This window comes from Zootoca vivipara, chromosome 1, assembly GCF_965207765.1.
Source record: "Zootoca vivipara chromosome 1, rZooViv2.hap1.1, whole genome shotgun sequence".
Taxonomy (NCBI): Eukaryota; Metazoa; Chordata; class Lepidosauria; order Squamata; family Lacertidae; genus Zootoca; species Zootoca vivipara.
The window spans coordinates 134,650,818-134,666,289 of NC_142582.1; the positions used below are offsets into that span (position 1 = coordinate 134,650,818).

General features: G+C 44.9%; 1 protein-coding gene across 6 annotated transcripts; it reads left to right on the forward strand.

The window, feature by feature from the left end:
• The first annotated feature begins 608 nt into the window (after nt 1–608).
• On the forward strand, nt 609–13,992 carry LOC118097689 (uncharacterized). 6 transcript variants are annotated; one of them, XM_060282741.2, is made up of 8 exons: nt 609–796; nt 1,905–1,971; nt 2,348–2,394; nt 2,484–2,978; nt 3,166–3,241; nt 8,522–8,604; nt 9,290–9,416; nt 11,384–13,992. In XM_060282741.2, exons 4-8 carry the CDS (start codon nt 2,553–2,555, stop codon nt 13,132–13,134), a joined length of 2,463 nt encoding a protein of 820 aa, XP_060138724.1. In that variant the 5' UTR covers nt 609–796; nt 1,905–1,971; nt 2,348–2,394; nt 2,484–2,552; the 3' UTR covers nt 13,135–13,992. The 6 variants fall into 6 exon arrangements, with proteins under 6 accessions (XP_060138724.1, XP_088531063.1, XP_088531060.1 ...); XM_088674934.1 differs by lacking the exon at nt 8,522–8,604 and having other exon boundaries at nt 692–796; XM_060282830.2 differs by lacking the exon at nt 2,348–2,394 and having other exon boundaries at nt 711–796.
• The last annotated feature ends 1,480 nt before the right edge of the window (nt 13,993–15,472 follow it).

Here is a 15,472-nt window from a genome sequence, read left to right on the forward strand (position 1 = left end):
TGGAAAAGACCCTGATGTTGGGAAAGATGGAGGGCACTAGGAGAAGGGGACGACAGAGGACGAGATGGTTGGGCAGTGTTCTCGAAGCTACGAACATGAGTTTGACCAAACTGCAGGAGGCAGTGCAAGACAGGAGTGCCTGGCGTGCTATGGTCCATGGGGTCACGAAGAGTCAGACACGACTAAACGACTAAAGTTCACTAAACAACAACAACAAGCAGAGGCTTGACAGGCATATGTCAAGAATGCTTTGATGGTGTTTCCTGCTTGGCAGGGGGTTGGACTGGATGACCCTTGTGGTCTCTTCCAACTCTATGATTCTATGAGTTAATTTGGGCGGGAAACCCTGGGCTGTTGTTTTTTACAATGTTGACAGCTGGCTGCCTTACTTATAAAGAACTACTTGGAGAAATCTCTGTGTTGTCTGATATGTCCATTCATTACTTAATACAGTACCTCCAAGGGTTGAAAGCCATGGCTCTGGATTCATAGAGAGGACAGGAGAGGAAGGCCTCCCCATGTCATAGAGAGGACAGGAAAGGATGGCCTCCCGAGCCAAAGCTTCTCCCTCGCTTGCCAAGGGTTAAAATACATGGCGCTGGATTCCTAGAGAGGACAGGAAAGGAAGGCCTCCCGAGCCAAAGCTGCCCCCTCGCTTGCCAAGGGTTAAAAGGCATTGCTCTGGATTCCTAGAGAGGACAGGAGAGGAAGGCGGACTGCAGGTCCTCCCTAGCCCAAGCCTGTATTCCTTGCCCGTCTCTTCCGGCTTCGGTCTCTCGCTTCCTGAGACCCTCGGGTGAGTCAGTCCCAGGGCTGCAGCCGGGGGTGTATGGGGGACCCCCAAGGCAGGATGTCCCGGGAGCTCTGGTCTGGGGGTCCAGGCGCTGCTTGTCGCCCTGGGGAACCATCTCTGGGTCGGGGGGCGGGCGGGCGTGCAAATAAGCCCCGTTTATAATGAGAGACAAAGCACACTGATTATTTACAGATGGGGTAGCCAGAGAGAAACATTTGGACATAAATATATATGCAAAAAATAAAAACGAAAACCTGAGCCATGCAATCCATAGAGAAAGACGGTCGAAGGCGGAGAAAAGAAAGCGCTTCTTCCTGCGGTGAACTAGGGAACTCCCTCCCGCAGGAGGCAGGGAGGGCCACCAACCTCGATTCGGTTCCCATAATCCGTGGCAAGAAAGACGGGTTGTTAACCACCGGGGGTGGGTGGGGGAATATCGCCTATCAACTCTCAGCCTCCTGAACTAACCGCGTTCCCCAGGATCCTTTGGAAGCCATGGCTCTATCAAAGGGTCTGATTCTGCTTTGCTTTAAACAAGGATAATAGAAGTAATGAATGATACCAATAATTAAACTGGGTCTTCTCATGTCATTTGTATATCACAAAAATAGCAAAATAAATATGCAGGAATATCTGCAATATATGTTTCATTATGAGTGTTCAATGTAGGATTCTTTGGTTCGTGAATTGGTTTAAACAGAAGCAACATAGCATAGCCAAACGCCTAGTGAGGCAAGCTTGTGGTTGCTAAGGTTAAGTCGGAGTAATACTCCCCTCCCCTTTTCATGTTGGCTAAAGCCCCTTTGCCCTGAAGTTGGCCGGCTGGGAAGAAAATTTTCTCTTTATTTTTCCCACCCACCCCCCACAACTCGCCCAGCTAGTCCCTGAGGCCACCTGAGCCTCCATTGACCATGCTGGATTCAGGAGTACCCCTAGGCATATGTGGCTGTGTGTGGGTTAAGCTATGTCACACCATCATCATTATTAATCCACCCTTCACCTTCAGTTCCCACGGCAGATTACAACATTAAAGTACAATACTGTATTAAAACCGTTTAAAACAACTTAAGGTCTCAGAAATAAGATGAGTCTTTCTTTACTTGCTTTTCAGTGCTGTCGCTTGGCTCCACCCACATGTACTTTGAACTTACCCACGTCATCCTCAGGGGATTGGCCAGGTAAGTATCTGGACCTCAGAACAAAAAAAGGGGAGACCCCACGCTAGTAGTATGTCTTGAGAACACTGGAGATTCCAAGTCCAAGTGCTAGAAAATGAGACAGAAGCAGGAAAGAAATGTGCGTTTGGGGGGAGGGCAGGACGGAGAGCAGCTTTTGAGGACCCCAGGTTTAGGACCCCCACCACAACCTAGTGTCCACAATGCACTTGGTACTCGCTCGTCAGTCGCAGTTCTGACTTCATGCATTGACTGAAAGCACTGAAAGGCAGGAACAACCGGGGCAATTCATCTCACAGAAATGCCCTCAGTTGTCTGCGCATTTTGCATGGCAATGTTATTTCTAGGAGGGCTAAAGTCTTCTTCCTTTTTCTTTTAGAGAAAGCTCAGAGTCTGGGCTGTGGTGCAGTCCAACCCTGGTTCCTAGTAAGTCTCATCCACACTTACTCAGGGAACATTTTTCTTCTCCTGACAGTGTATCAATTTTATAACAGAACAATGCACTTGCTTTGTAGGATTTGCTAGTGCTTCTAATTAGGACAGACAGAACTTGGCAGAAGAAAACGGGATCTCCGCGAGGCTTCATGAGAACCCAAATGGATGAGCAAGACTCAGCTGACCCTGAAGCAGGAAGAGGCCATGCTATCAAAACTGGGAGCAGTGGGAAATTCTGGGGAAACTCGGTGCAGAAGGTCCTGGGTGAGGAGGACACCCTCCACTCAGAGGTGCAGTGCCAGCAGTTCAGGCAGCTCTGTTCCCTGGAGGCTGAAGGACCCCGAGAAGTTTGCAACCAATTTTACTGTCTCGATGGTCAGTGGCTGAAGCCAGAAAGGCATACGAAAGCTCAGATGCTGGACCTGGTGATCTTGGAGCAGTTCCTGGCTCTCCTTCCACTGGAGATGGAGTGCTGGGTGAGGGAATGTGGAGCAGAGACCAGTTCCCAGGCAGTGGCCCTGGCTGAAGGTTTTCTCCTGAGTCAGGCAGAGGAGAGAAAGCAGGCAGAGCAGCTGGTGAGAGAGACTTTCCTCTGGGTGCTCCTAATGGGCTCCAAACATGAGGGACAATATCCCTAAATCCCGTCCTTTTTTGGAAAGCATCCAATGAATGATATTGGATACCCCAAAATTTTTTGCCTCTGCCATTCCTTTTCTAATACTTCTCCCATTTCTTTGTTTTAAATCCTTGTTGCTCTTTCAGGGAAAGGAACTGTTTGCAGAAATGGGCTTGGATTCCTCAGAGAGGACTCTGTTGGAAACCAGAGAGAGGCCATTGGGTAAGGCTTGATGAGTTCTTTCTACATCTGGGCACATGCTATTGAATTTGAAACTAATATAATGGATTATTTGAATTCTTTCGAGGAAGACACTTGGGCTCTGTTAGCATTTGTCACCTGGGCCAGTTGTGAGACTGCCCAGGGCAAGGAGAAAGCCAGTGCACGCATGCCCGGCTACTTGAGTCCGGTGGTGCAATCAAATGTGCGATTGTTCCCAGCATGAACAACACACACAAGCCATTGAATAAGGCTAAATTGCTTTATTGTGGCAAAATGCAGAGTCTGTCTCTGTTTGCCCAGCTCAGACATTCAGAGCTGTCTAGCATGGCTGCCTCTCTCTAGCATAGCAGGCAGTGAAGAGAATGAACAAAGGAAACAACAGTTCCACCTCAGGAACACGTAAGACAAACATCCTGTCTACGTCACTTCCACTATGTGGAATGAAAACACATACAGTCATATGATACACAACAATCCTATGACTGCAGATGGGGAATGAATCTCCCAACAGGCCCAACATGGAGTCTACACACACATAAAAACTGTTCTGAAAAAGCTTTTTAAAAACACATTGAATTTTCCATAAGGCTCACCACCGCCATCTAGTGTCACATTGTATATTGCATAGAAAACACACTTAAGGTGTTTTATTTGCGGCTGTGGAATAATAATAAAAATGATGAATTTTTATTTATACCCCGCCCTTCCTGGTTTAAAAACTGGGCTCAGGGTGGCTAACAGCATACAGTGGTGCCTCGCTAGACGAATTTAATTTGTCCCGCAAGTCGCTTCGTATAGCGAAAAATTAGTTTTGCGAAGCGCGCCATAGGAAACTTCGTCTTGCGAGTCTCTATTGAAATCGCAAAACGCTTTCGTTTTGCGAGTTTTTCGTCTTGTGAGGCATTCGTCTAGCGAGGTACCACTGTATGTAAAACATTGATTAAAATGCGACTTAAAAACAGCATAGAATACAACATAAATGCAGCATCAATGTCAATAAAATTCAAAAATTCAGGGTCATTTAGGGAGCGGGGGGAACCCCAATCAGTAGACATCAAATGGTCACCAGGGCTAACTGGCCAGGTTGGTCCTACTAGGGCCAGCAAGGAGACCAGGGAAGAGTTTAAATGTGGGGTCCCAGAAGGGTTTCTTCATAGAAAAGAAAAGGGAATAGAGGATCGGGCTACTTGAAACTGAAGGCCAGGCGGTATAGCTCTGGCTTACAGGCCCTGCGGAAGGAGATCATGTCCTGCAGAGCCCTAGTCTCGTGGGACAGAACATTCCACCAGGTCGGAGCCATCACTGAAAATGCTCTGGCCCTGGTGGAGTATAATCTGGCTTCTTTAGCGCCCGGGACCTTTAAGCTATTATTATTAATGGACCTTAGGGTCCTCTGCGGAACATACCCAAGAACCCCAAGGAGAGTTAGGAATTAATGGGGGTCCTTGTCACAATAGCGGCTCGATGAGGGGTCCTCGAGAAAATTTTGTTGGGAACCCCTGGTTTAGTCGTTTAGTCGTGTCCGACTCTTCGTGACCCCATGGACCATAGCACGCCAGGCACTCCTGTCTTGCACTGCCTCCCACAGTTTGGTCAAACTCATGTTCATAGTAAAATAAAAAAATTCCTTCAGTAGCACCTTAAAGACCAACTAAGTTTTTATTTTGGTATGAGCTTTTCGTGTGCATGCACACTTCTTCATGTTCATAGCTTCAAGAACACTGTCCAACCATCTCATCCTCTGTCGTCCCCTTCTCCTAGTGCCCTCAATCTTTCCCAACATCAGGGTCTTTTCCAGGGAGTCTTCCCTTCTCATGAGGTGGCCAAAGTACTGGAGCCTCAGCTTCAGGATCTGTCCTTCTAGTGAGCACTCAGAGCTGATTTACTTCAGAATGGATAGGTTTGATCTTCTCGCAGTCCATGGGACTCTCAAGAGTCTCCTCCAGCACCATAATTCAAAAGCATCAATTCTTCGGCGATCAGCCTTCTTTATGGTCCAGCTCTCACTTCCATACATCACTACTGGGAAAACCATAGATTTAACTATACGGACCTTTGTTGGCAAGGTGATGTTTCTGCTTTTTAAGATGCTGTCTAGGTTTGTCATTGCTTTTCTCCCAAGAATCAGGCGTCTCTTAATTTTGTGACTGCTGTCACCATCTGCAGTGATCAATGAGCCCAGGAAAGTAAAATCTCTCACTGCCTCCATTTCAATCAATCAATCAATCAATCAATATACTTTATTCGACCGATAGTCAGAAACAAAAAACATTACTCAGTACAAAGATAAACATATAAAACTGAAGGCATCAGAGGGATACATAAATGGGGTATGACCGTGCTACTAAACCTCCTACAGATAACCCACATCAAGACATTCGATTATACGTTTTCAACACTTGAGCGCCAGGAAGAGGAATTTAGCCACTGAGAAGGTTATTTTCCCAGTGGGCTTGTTTAGCAAATATGCTGCCTGCCGTTCTCTTGGTCGGGAACTAAACTGAGATAAATACGGGTCTATAAGATATTGCCTCCATTTCTTTGCCTTCTATTTGTCAGGAGGTGATGGGACCAGTGGCCATTAAGATCATATGTTGAGCTTCAGACCATATTTTGCACTCTCCTCTTTCACCCTCATTAAAAGGTTCTTTAATTCCTCCTCAATTTCTGCCATCAAGGTTGGGTCATCAGCATATCTGAGGTTGTTGATATCTCTTCCGGCAATCTTAATTCCGCCTTGGGGTTCATCCAGTCCAGCCTTTCGCATGATGAGTTCTGCATTAAATAAGCAGGGAGACAATATACAACCTTGTCGTACTCCTTTCCCAATTTTGAACCAATCAGTTATTCCATATCCAGTTCTTACTGTAGCTTCTTGTCCCACATAGAGATTTCTCAGGAGACAGATGAGGTGATCAGGCACTCCCATTACTTTAAGAACTTGCCATAGTTTGCTGTGGTCGACACAATCAAATGCTTTTGCATAGTCAATGAAGCAGAAGTAGATGTTTTTCTGGAACTCTCTAGCTTTCTCCATAATCCATCGCATGTTTGCTATTTGGTCTCTGGTTCCTCTGCCCCTTTGAAATGCAGCTTGCACTTCTGGGAGTTCTCGGTCCACATACTGCTGAAGCCTGCTTTGTAGAATTTTAAGCATGACCTTGCTAGCATGTGAAATGAGCGCAATTGTGCAGTAGTAGGAGAATTCTTTGGCACTGCCGTGCTTTGGGATTGTGATGTAGATTGATCTTCTCCAATCCTCTGGCCATTGCTGAGTTTTCCAAACTTGCTGGCATATTGGGTGTAGCACCTTAACAGCAGCATCTTTTAAAATTTTAAATAGTTCGGCTGGAATATCATCACTTCCACTGGCCTTGTTATTAGCAGTGCTTTCTAATGCCCATTTGACTTCACTCTCCAAGATGTCTGGCTCAAGGTCAGCAACCACACTACCTGGGGTGTATGAGACCTCCATATCTTTCTGGTATTATTCCTCTGTGTATTCTTGCCACTTCTTCTTGATGTCTTCTGCTTCTGTTAGGTCCTTTCCACTTTTGTCCTTTATTAAGGTAATCTTTGTATGAAATGTTCCTTTCATGTCTCCAATTTTCTTGAACAGATCTCTGGTTTTCCCCATTCTATTGTTTCCCTCTATTTCTTTGCATTGCTCATTTAGGAAGACCCTCTTGTCTCTCCTTGCTTTTTTTTCTTTGAAATCTGCATTCAGTTTCCTGTATCTTTCACTATCTTCCCCGCATTTGGCTTGCTTCCTCTCCCCCGCTATTTGTAAGGCCTCGTTGGATAGCCATTTTGCTTTCTTGCATTTCCTTTTCCTTGGGATGGTTTTCGTTGCTGCCTCCTGTATAATGTTACGAGCCTCCATCCATAGTTCTTCAGGCACTCTGTCCACCAAATCTAAAGCTTTAAACTTGTACCTCACTTCCACTGAGTATTCATAAGGGAGTTGATTTAGATTGTATCTTACTGGTCCAGTGGTTTTTCCTACTTTCTTCAGTTTAAGCTGGAATTTTGCTATAAGAAGCTGATGATCTGAGCCACAGTCAAGTCCAGGTCTTGTTTTTGCTGACTGTATAGAGCTTCTCCATCTTTGGCTGCAGAGAATATAATCAATCTGATTTCGATGCTGCCCATCTGGTGATGTCCATGTGTAGAGTCGTCTCTTGTGTTGTTGGAAAAGAGTGTTTGTGATGACCAGCTCGTTCTCTTGACAGAACTCTACTGTATTAGCCTTTGCCCTGCTTCGTTTTGAACTCCAAGGCCAAACTTGCCAGTTGTTCCTTTTATCTCTTGACTCCCTACTTTAGCATTCCAATCCCCTATAATGAGAAGAACATCCTTCTTTGGTGTCATTTCTAGAAGGTGTTGTAAGTCTGCATAGAATTGGTAAATTTCACTTTCTTCAGCACCGGTAGTTGGTGCATAAACTTGGATTACTGTGATGTTAAAAGGTCTGACTTGGATTTGTATCAAGATCATTCTATCATTTTTGAGATTGCATCCCAGTACAGCTTTCACTACTCTTTTGTTGCCTATGAGGGCCACTCCATTTCTTTTACGGGATTCTTGCCCACAGTAGTAGATTTGATGGTCATCCAAACTGAATTCGCCGATTCCCGTCCATTTTAGTTCACTGACACCCAGGATGTCAATATTTATTCTTGCCATCTCATTTTGACCACATCCAGCTTACAAAGGTTCATGGTTCTTACATTCCAGGTTCCTACCGTATGCAATATTTTTCTTTACAGCATTGGACTTTCCTTTCGCTTCCAGGCATATCCGCAACTGAGCGACCTTTCGGCTTTGGCTGAGCCGCTTCATCAGCTCTGAATCTACTTGTACTTGTCCTCCACTCTTCCTCAGTAGCATGTTGGACGCTTTCTGACCTGAGGGGCTCATCTTCCAGCATCATAACTTTTATATGCCTGTTGTCTTTGTCCATGGAGTTTTCTTGGCAGGGATACTGGAGTGGCTTGCCAGTTCCTTTTCCAGGTGGATCACGTTTAGTCAAAACTCTCCACTATGACCTGTCCATCTTGGGTGGCCCTGCACGGCATAGCTCATAGCTTCTCTGAGTTATTCAAGCCCCTTTGCCACGACAAGGCATTGATCCATGAAGGGGGTGAAATGAGTACAAACATCCAAATGCACTCAGCAGGCAAGACTTTATGTAAGGCCCATCTGAAGTTAGAGCTGTGCTGCTTAAACCTCCGAGAGCAGCATGCACCTGTGTCTTCCTACTTGCCTTCTTACTTACAGGTGACCGAATGATGCCAGCAAGACCTGCTCATCCATCTTATCATGTTGCTCGAGGGAAAGCAGCGGCTGTGGACCCAGATAAAGTAGGAGAAAGAAGTCTTGTGGGGAAAGAGGTTGAGCGGTGGGGCTGCCTGGGTGTCTCTGGGCACAAATGAATCTCTCCCCCTCCTCTTGCTGCTGTGAAACTGCCCTTTACAAAGGCTGAACATGCCATTCCAGAAGATTTTTGTGCTGTGAATAATAAACAGCCACCTCACCTTAACTAGGATTCTGGACGTTGCTAGTATTATTTATGTTATTGCACTTTTTAAATATATTTATTGTTGAATGCTAAGACAGGCTTCTAAGCAGTTTATGAACCATAAAAAGCAGTGGCCAGGAGTCCTCTAACCAGCCACATCAGTTGCACAATGGGGCTCAGCTCCCTTTTCCTTCCACTCCTTGTGTTCCCATGCAGCCCTTGCAGTTGGCTTTAGGGCATTGGGAGCCTCCCCCCCCCCGCCAAGAACAGTGCATTGAGGAGTAGAGCGGGGATACTTCCATCTGGCAAGCTTTTATGCACAGGCAGAAGAATTTGAAGTTGCACCTTATTACACAAAATCAATACCCATCATTAAAATATACAACAAAAAATCCATTAAAATGTTAAAACAAGTACACATGATTGAAATGTGCAACAAACTTATCCAATTAAAACAACACAGCAATTCACAGGCAGAGCAGTGTGCAGTTGATATTCTTCATGCTGTCTTTACCTTTTTCTTTTAGGGTCCAGTGTGCTTTGAAGATGTTGATGTTCATTTCACAGATGAGGAGTGGGCACTGCTCGATCCTGACCAGAGAACTCTGCATAAGGAAGTCATGGAGGAGAATCGTGAGATCATGGACTCTCTCAGTAAGACTCCCTGTTGGATCATTATTTCTGTTTTGATATTGAGTATTGTGGCAAACCACCAATAATTTGATGGAGCTCAACAGTGCTACCTACAACATCAAAAATTCTAACTTCCCAATAGCTAAGCTTGAATGGAGGACTATCAACTGTTTTGTCTGTGAATATTCTCCCTCCAGTTAGCCTTCAGAGCTGTTAGGAAAGAGCTTCTGTCAGGGTTTTTGGTTGACTGAAGAGACAACTGTCATTGTAGATGGAGAAGAGTCCATGATTGGGCCAAGCAAAATCCATCCCAGAAAAGAGCCAGGCTTTATAGATCTCAGGTTCCTATAAATATGTCAGTTAATACAAAAACACTGAACCTTGTAGTAAGACCTGGGTGTTCATCAGTATGCAGATGATACCCAGCTCTACCTCTCTTTCAAATCAGAACCAGTGAATGTCCTGTGTGAGTGCCTGGAGGCTGTTTGAGGATTGATGGTGGCTAAGAGATAGAGGTTGAATCCTGACAAGACAGAAGTACTGTTCTTGGAGGACGGGGTGGGCGGGAGTGGGGGACTCCCTGGTCATGAACGGGGTAACTGTGCCCCTGAAGGCCTGCGCAGCCTGGGAGTCATTTTGGACTCACATCTGGTCATGGAGGCACAGGTCAATTCTTTGTCCAGGGCAGCTGTCTACCAGCTCCATCTGGTACACCGACTGAGACCCTACCTGCCCGCAGACTGTCTCGCCAGAGTGTGCATGCTTTAGTTATTGACGCCCATGGAAGGGGGGGGCAGGTAAAAACCTAAACATGCACAGCAGAGTTCAGCAGAGTTCTCAAAAAATAGACCAGAGCCAATTATACTTCATCCAGCAGAGCTTTACTGATACTGAAGGCAAATGAGTGTAATGGTCACAAATGCAATACATTCAGGATTGGCACATAAAAAATCCAGTTGCAGCACTCAAAATAAAACTTACAAACTTGTAAGAACTTATAATAAGATTTAAACCTTAACACTACGCATATAGAACAGAACACTAGAACAAAGAGATAGAGAAAGTAAGTGAGAGCCAGGCTCCTCTTGGCCTTACTTTTATAGTCAGTATGACCTTGACAGAAACATAACAGAACCAGTTTAAATCAGCTGTACACAGATTCCCAGAGAAATCACCAAAACATCTCTCACATAGAAATCAACCTTCTTTCACACAGAGAAGTAACCTAGAACACTCCTGAACTAATCAGAATAGGAAAGATCTCTACACATCAGATCAATACTTTCTGTACTAAGAAATGATAACTGACAGTTATCTCCTGCTTGGACTACTGCAATGCACTCTATATGGGGCTACCTTTGAAGGTGACCTGGAAACTACAACTAATCCAGAATGCGGCAGCTAGACTGGTGACTGGGAGCGGCTGCTGAGACAACATAAAACCGGTCTTGAAAGACCTACATTGGCTCCCAGTACGTTTTCGAGCACAATTCAAAGTGTTGGTGCTGACCTTTGAAGCTAAATGGCCTCAGCCCAGTATACCTGAAGGAGTGTCTTCATCCCCATCATTCAGCCTGGACACTGAGGTCCAGCGCCAAGGGGCTTCTGACAGTTCCCTCCCTGCGAGAAGTGAGGTTACAGGGAACCAGAGAGAGGGCCTTCTAGGTAGTGGCGCCCACACTCTGGAACGCCTTTCCATCAGATGTCAAGGAAGTAAACAACTATCTGACTTTTAGAAGACATCTGAAGGGAACTTTTTAATGTTTGATGTTTTATCATTTTTTTAATATTCTGTTGGGAGCTGCCCAAAGTGGTTTGGGAAGCCTAGCCAGTTGGGCAGGGTATTATCATCATCATCATCATCATCATTATTTAATTGTCTAACTTCCTTCACTTTTTTCTCTTATCACAAGTGTTGACGAGCATTGTTCAATAATCTGGGGCTCAATTCTTCCTAAGGCTCTAATCCATTTCTCTTATTGTCTCAGTTGCTGATGAATTGGAAATTAAGAACAAGAGAGACCCCTGCAAAATCCATACAGTGGAGAAGCCATATAACTATATGGTGTGTGAAGAGAGCTTCAGTCAGAGCTCCCATTCCACTTCCCATCAAAAAAATCCCATTGGGAAGATACTCTGTCAGTGCTTGGAATGTGGAAAGTCCTTCACCTGTAAGGAAAGTCTCACTTCCCATCAAAGAATACATACGGGGGAGAAACCACATCAGTGCTTGGAATGTGGAAACAGCTTCAATTCCAAGAGGAGTCTCACTTCCCATCAAAAAACTCACAGCAGGAAAAAATCATATCAGTGCTTGGAATGTGGAAAAAGCTTCAGTCAAAGCTCCTATCTCATTTCCCATCAAAGAACTCACAGCGGGGAGAGACCATATCATTGCCTGGAATGTGGAAGGAGCTTCACCTGGAAGGCAAGTCTCACTTCCCATCAAATAATTCATACAGGGGAGAAACCATATCAGTGCTTGGAATGTAAAAAGCGCTTTAGTCGGAACTCCCATCTTACTTCCCATAAAAGAACTCATAGTGGTGAGAAACCGTATCAGTGCATCGAATGCGGAAAGAGCTTCAGTCAGAAGGGCCCACTCACTTCCCATCAAAGAACTCACAGTGGGGAGAATCCCTATCAGTGTTTTGAATGTGGAAAGAGCTTCACCTGCAAGGAAAGCCTCACTTCCCATCAAAGAATTCATACAGGGGAGAAACCATATCAATGCTTAGAATGTGGAAAGAGCTTCACTTGGAAGGTAAATCTTACTTCACATCAAAGAATTCATACAGGGGAAAAACCATATCAATGTTTGGAATGTGGAAAGAGCTTCACCCAGAAGGAAGGTCTCACTTCCCATCAAAGAATTCATACAGGGAAGAAACCATATCAGTGCTTAGAATGTGGAGAGAGCTTCGCCTGGAAAGTAAGTCTCACTTCCCATCAAACAATCCATACAGGGGAGAAACCACATCAGTGCTTGGAATGTGGAAAGAGCTTCAGTCGGAACTCCCATCTCACATCACATGAAAGAATTCACAGAGGGGAAGAGCCATATCAGTGCTTGGAATGTGGAAAGAGCTTTAGTCGGAAGGATAATCTCACTTCCCATCAAAGAATTCACAGCGGGGAGAAACCCTATCAGTGCTTGGAATGTGGAAAGAGCTTTAGTCGGAAAGAAAGTGTCACTTCCCATCAAAGAATTCATACTGGGGAGAAACCATATCAGTGCTTGGAATGTGAAAAGAGCTTCAGTCAGAACACCCACCTCACTTCCCATCAAAGAATTCATACAGGGGAGAAACCATATCGGTGCTTGGAATGTGGAAAGAGCTTCAGTAAGAGGGCCCATCTCACAGTCCATCAAAGAATTCACACTGGGGAGAAACCATATCAATGTGTTGAATGTGGAAACAGCTTCTATTCCAAAGGGACTCTCACTTCCCATCAAAGAATTCATACAGGGGAGAAACCATATCAGTGCTTGGAATGTGGAAAGAGATTCAACCAAAAGGAAAATCTCATTTCCCATCAAAGAATTCATACAGGGGAGAAACCATATCAATGTTTGGAATGTGGAAAGAGATTCAGCCGAAACTCTCATTGCATTTTCCATCAAAAAACTCACAGTAGGGAGAAATCATATCAGTGCTTGGAATGTGGAAAGAGATTCACCTGGAAAGGAAGTCTCACTTCACATGAAAGAATTCATACAGGGGAAAAACCATATTAGTGCTTGGAATGTGGAAAGAACTTCAGTAAGAGCACCAAGCTCATACCCCATCAAATAATGCACCACGGGGAGAATCATAGAATCATTGAATTGTAGCATTGGAAGGGACCTTAAGGTTAATCTAGTTCAACCACCTGCAATGTGGGAATCTCAGCTGAAGCATCCATGACATGACCTTCCAGCCTCTGGAAGGAGCAACCACCACCTTCTGAGGGAGTCCGTTCCACTGTTGAATCATAGAATCGTAGAGTTGGAAGAGACCACAAGGGCCATCCAGTCCAACCCCCTGCCAAGCAGGAAACACCATCAAAGCATTCTTGACATATGCCTGTCAAGCCTTTGCTTAAAGACCTCCAAAGAAGGAGACTCTACCACACTCCTTGGTAGCAAATTCCACTGCGGAAAATTGAACAGCTTCGACCACCAGAAAGCTCTTCCTTGAGATATTTGAAGGTGGCCTTCATTCCACCATCTCAGCCTCCTCTTTTCTGGGCTAAACACAGCCAGTTCTCTATCTAAACCATTCCTCACAAGGCTTGTTTTCCAGACCCTTGATCATCTTAGCCACCCTCCTCTGCACATAACTGGACACAATATTCTAGGTGTAGTCTGTCCAAGCACTAGTCTGACATTGAACTGGACACCATACTTCAGTTGATGCAGACATTGGCCTTTTTGACTGCAGCATCACACTGTTGACTCGTGTTAAACTTGTGGTTTACTAAGACCTCTAAATCCTTTTCACTTGTACTAATGTCAAGGCAAGTGTTACCCATCGTATATATGTGCAGCTGATTATTCCTGTGTTAGTGCAGAACTTTCATTTGTCCTTATTAAAATTCATTTATTGCCTTTTTATACCATCTTTTCCTCTAAGGAGTACTTTTGCTGCATGAGTATACTTGTTAGCAGCTTTCAGTCCTTCAACAGAGTTTCTGGAAGCAGTGGTTAGCAGTTGAAGCTACACTTTGAGAAGAAACATTCACAGACACCGTAAAACTCAGTCAAGTGTTTTATTGCTTGACTGGTCATAAATGCTTCACAGTAACCCTATTTACAAAATGATTATTACAAAAGAATTTCAGAAATACACTGGAAAGAGAAGTTGCTGAACTGCAACTCATTACCAAACTTGGAACCATGGAGAGACCTGGCCTGAACAAAGACATTGGATTCTTATCTCATTATACATGGTAAAGCTATCTTTAGCCATCTCTCCCCTTGCTTTTTCCTGTAAGACAAATTGCAGTCGTTAACAGTCATCAACGAGTTTCCACACCTATCAGTCAAACACCCATTCCCACCACCCTCCTGAGAATACCCCTCCCCACCCTCACACTATATATGAGGGTCTGAAGAAGTGTGCATGCACACGAAAGCTCATACCAATGACAAACTTAGTTAGTCTCTAAGGTGCTACTGGAAGATTTTTTTAAAATATATATTTTGTTTTGCCTATTTACAATCATTATAGCAAGAGCTGTAACGGCATACTTAAGTCTCACTCCCTCTTTCTTTTTAGCAGCGAGATGCAGGCAGACACAATCAATAGGTTTAGGGAAGTTTTTAATCTCTGATATTTTAATGTATTTTGGTATTTGTTTGAAGCCGCCCAGGATGGCAGGGGGAACCCAGCCAGATGGGCGGGGTATAAATAAATTTATAATAATAATAATAATAATAAAGGCAGTCATGACAACAACAGTTTGGAGAACCAGTGAAGGCACTGAAGGTCCTGTGTGAGTGCCTAGAGGCGGTTGGAGGATGGATGGCGGCTAACATATTAAGGTTCAATTCTGACAAGACAGAAGTACTGTTTGTGGGGGACAGGAGGCGGGCAGGTGTGGAGGACTCCCTGGTCCTGAATGGGGTAACTGTGCCCCTGAAGGAGGAGGTGTGCAGCCTGGGAGTCATTTTGGACTCACAGCTGTCCATCGAGGCGCAAGTCAATTCTGTGTCCAGGGCAGCTGTCTATCAGCTCCATCTGGTATGCAGGCTGAGACCCTACCTGCCTGCAGACTGTCTCGCCAGAGTGTTGCATGCTCTAGTTATCTCCCGCTTGGACTACCGCAATGTCCTCTATGTGGGGCTACCTTTGAAGGTGACCCGGAAACTACAACTAATCCAGAATGCGGCAGCTAGACTGATGACTGGGAGCACGTTTCTGAGCACAATTCAAAGCGTTGGTACTGACCTTTAAAGCCCTAAATGGCCTCGGTCCAGTATACCTGAAGGAGCATCTCCATCCCCATCATTCTGCCCGGACACTGAGGTCCAGTACCGAGGGCCTTCTGGTGGTTCCCTCGTTGCGAGAAGCCAAGTTGCATAGAACCGCCCT

Excerpts from the sequence above, each read along its gene's own strand:
- LOC118097689 (XM_060282741.2), top strand. The coding sequence starts at position 2,553 with ATGAGAACCCAAATGGATGAGCAAGACTCAGCTGACCCTGAAGCAGGA. Across the intron at positions 3,242-8,521 it reads AACCAGAGAGAGGCCATTGG|GTGACCGAATGATGCCAGCA; the intron begins GTAAGGCTTGAT and ends TCTTACTTACAG. Across the intron at positions 9,417-11,383 it reads TGAGATCATGGACTCTCTCA|TTGCTGATGAATTGGAAATT; the intron begins GTAAGACTCCCT and ends TTATTGTCTCAG.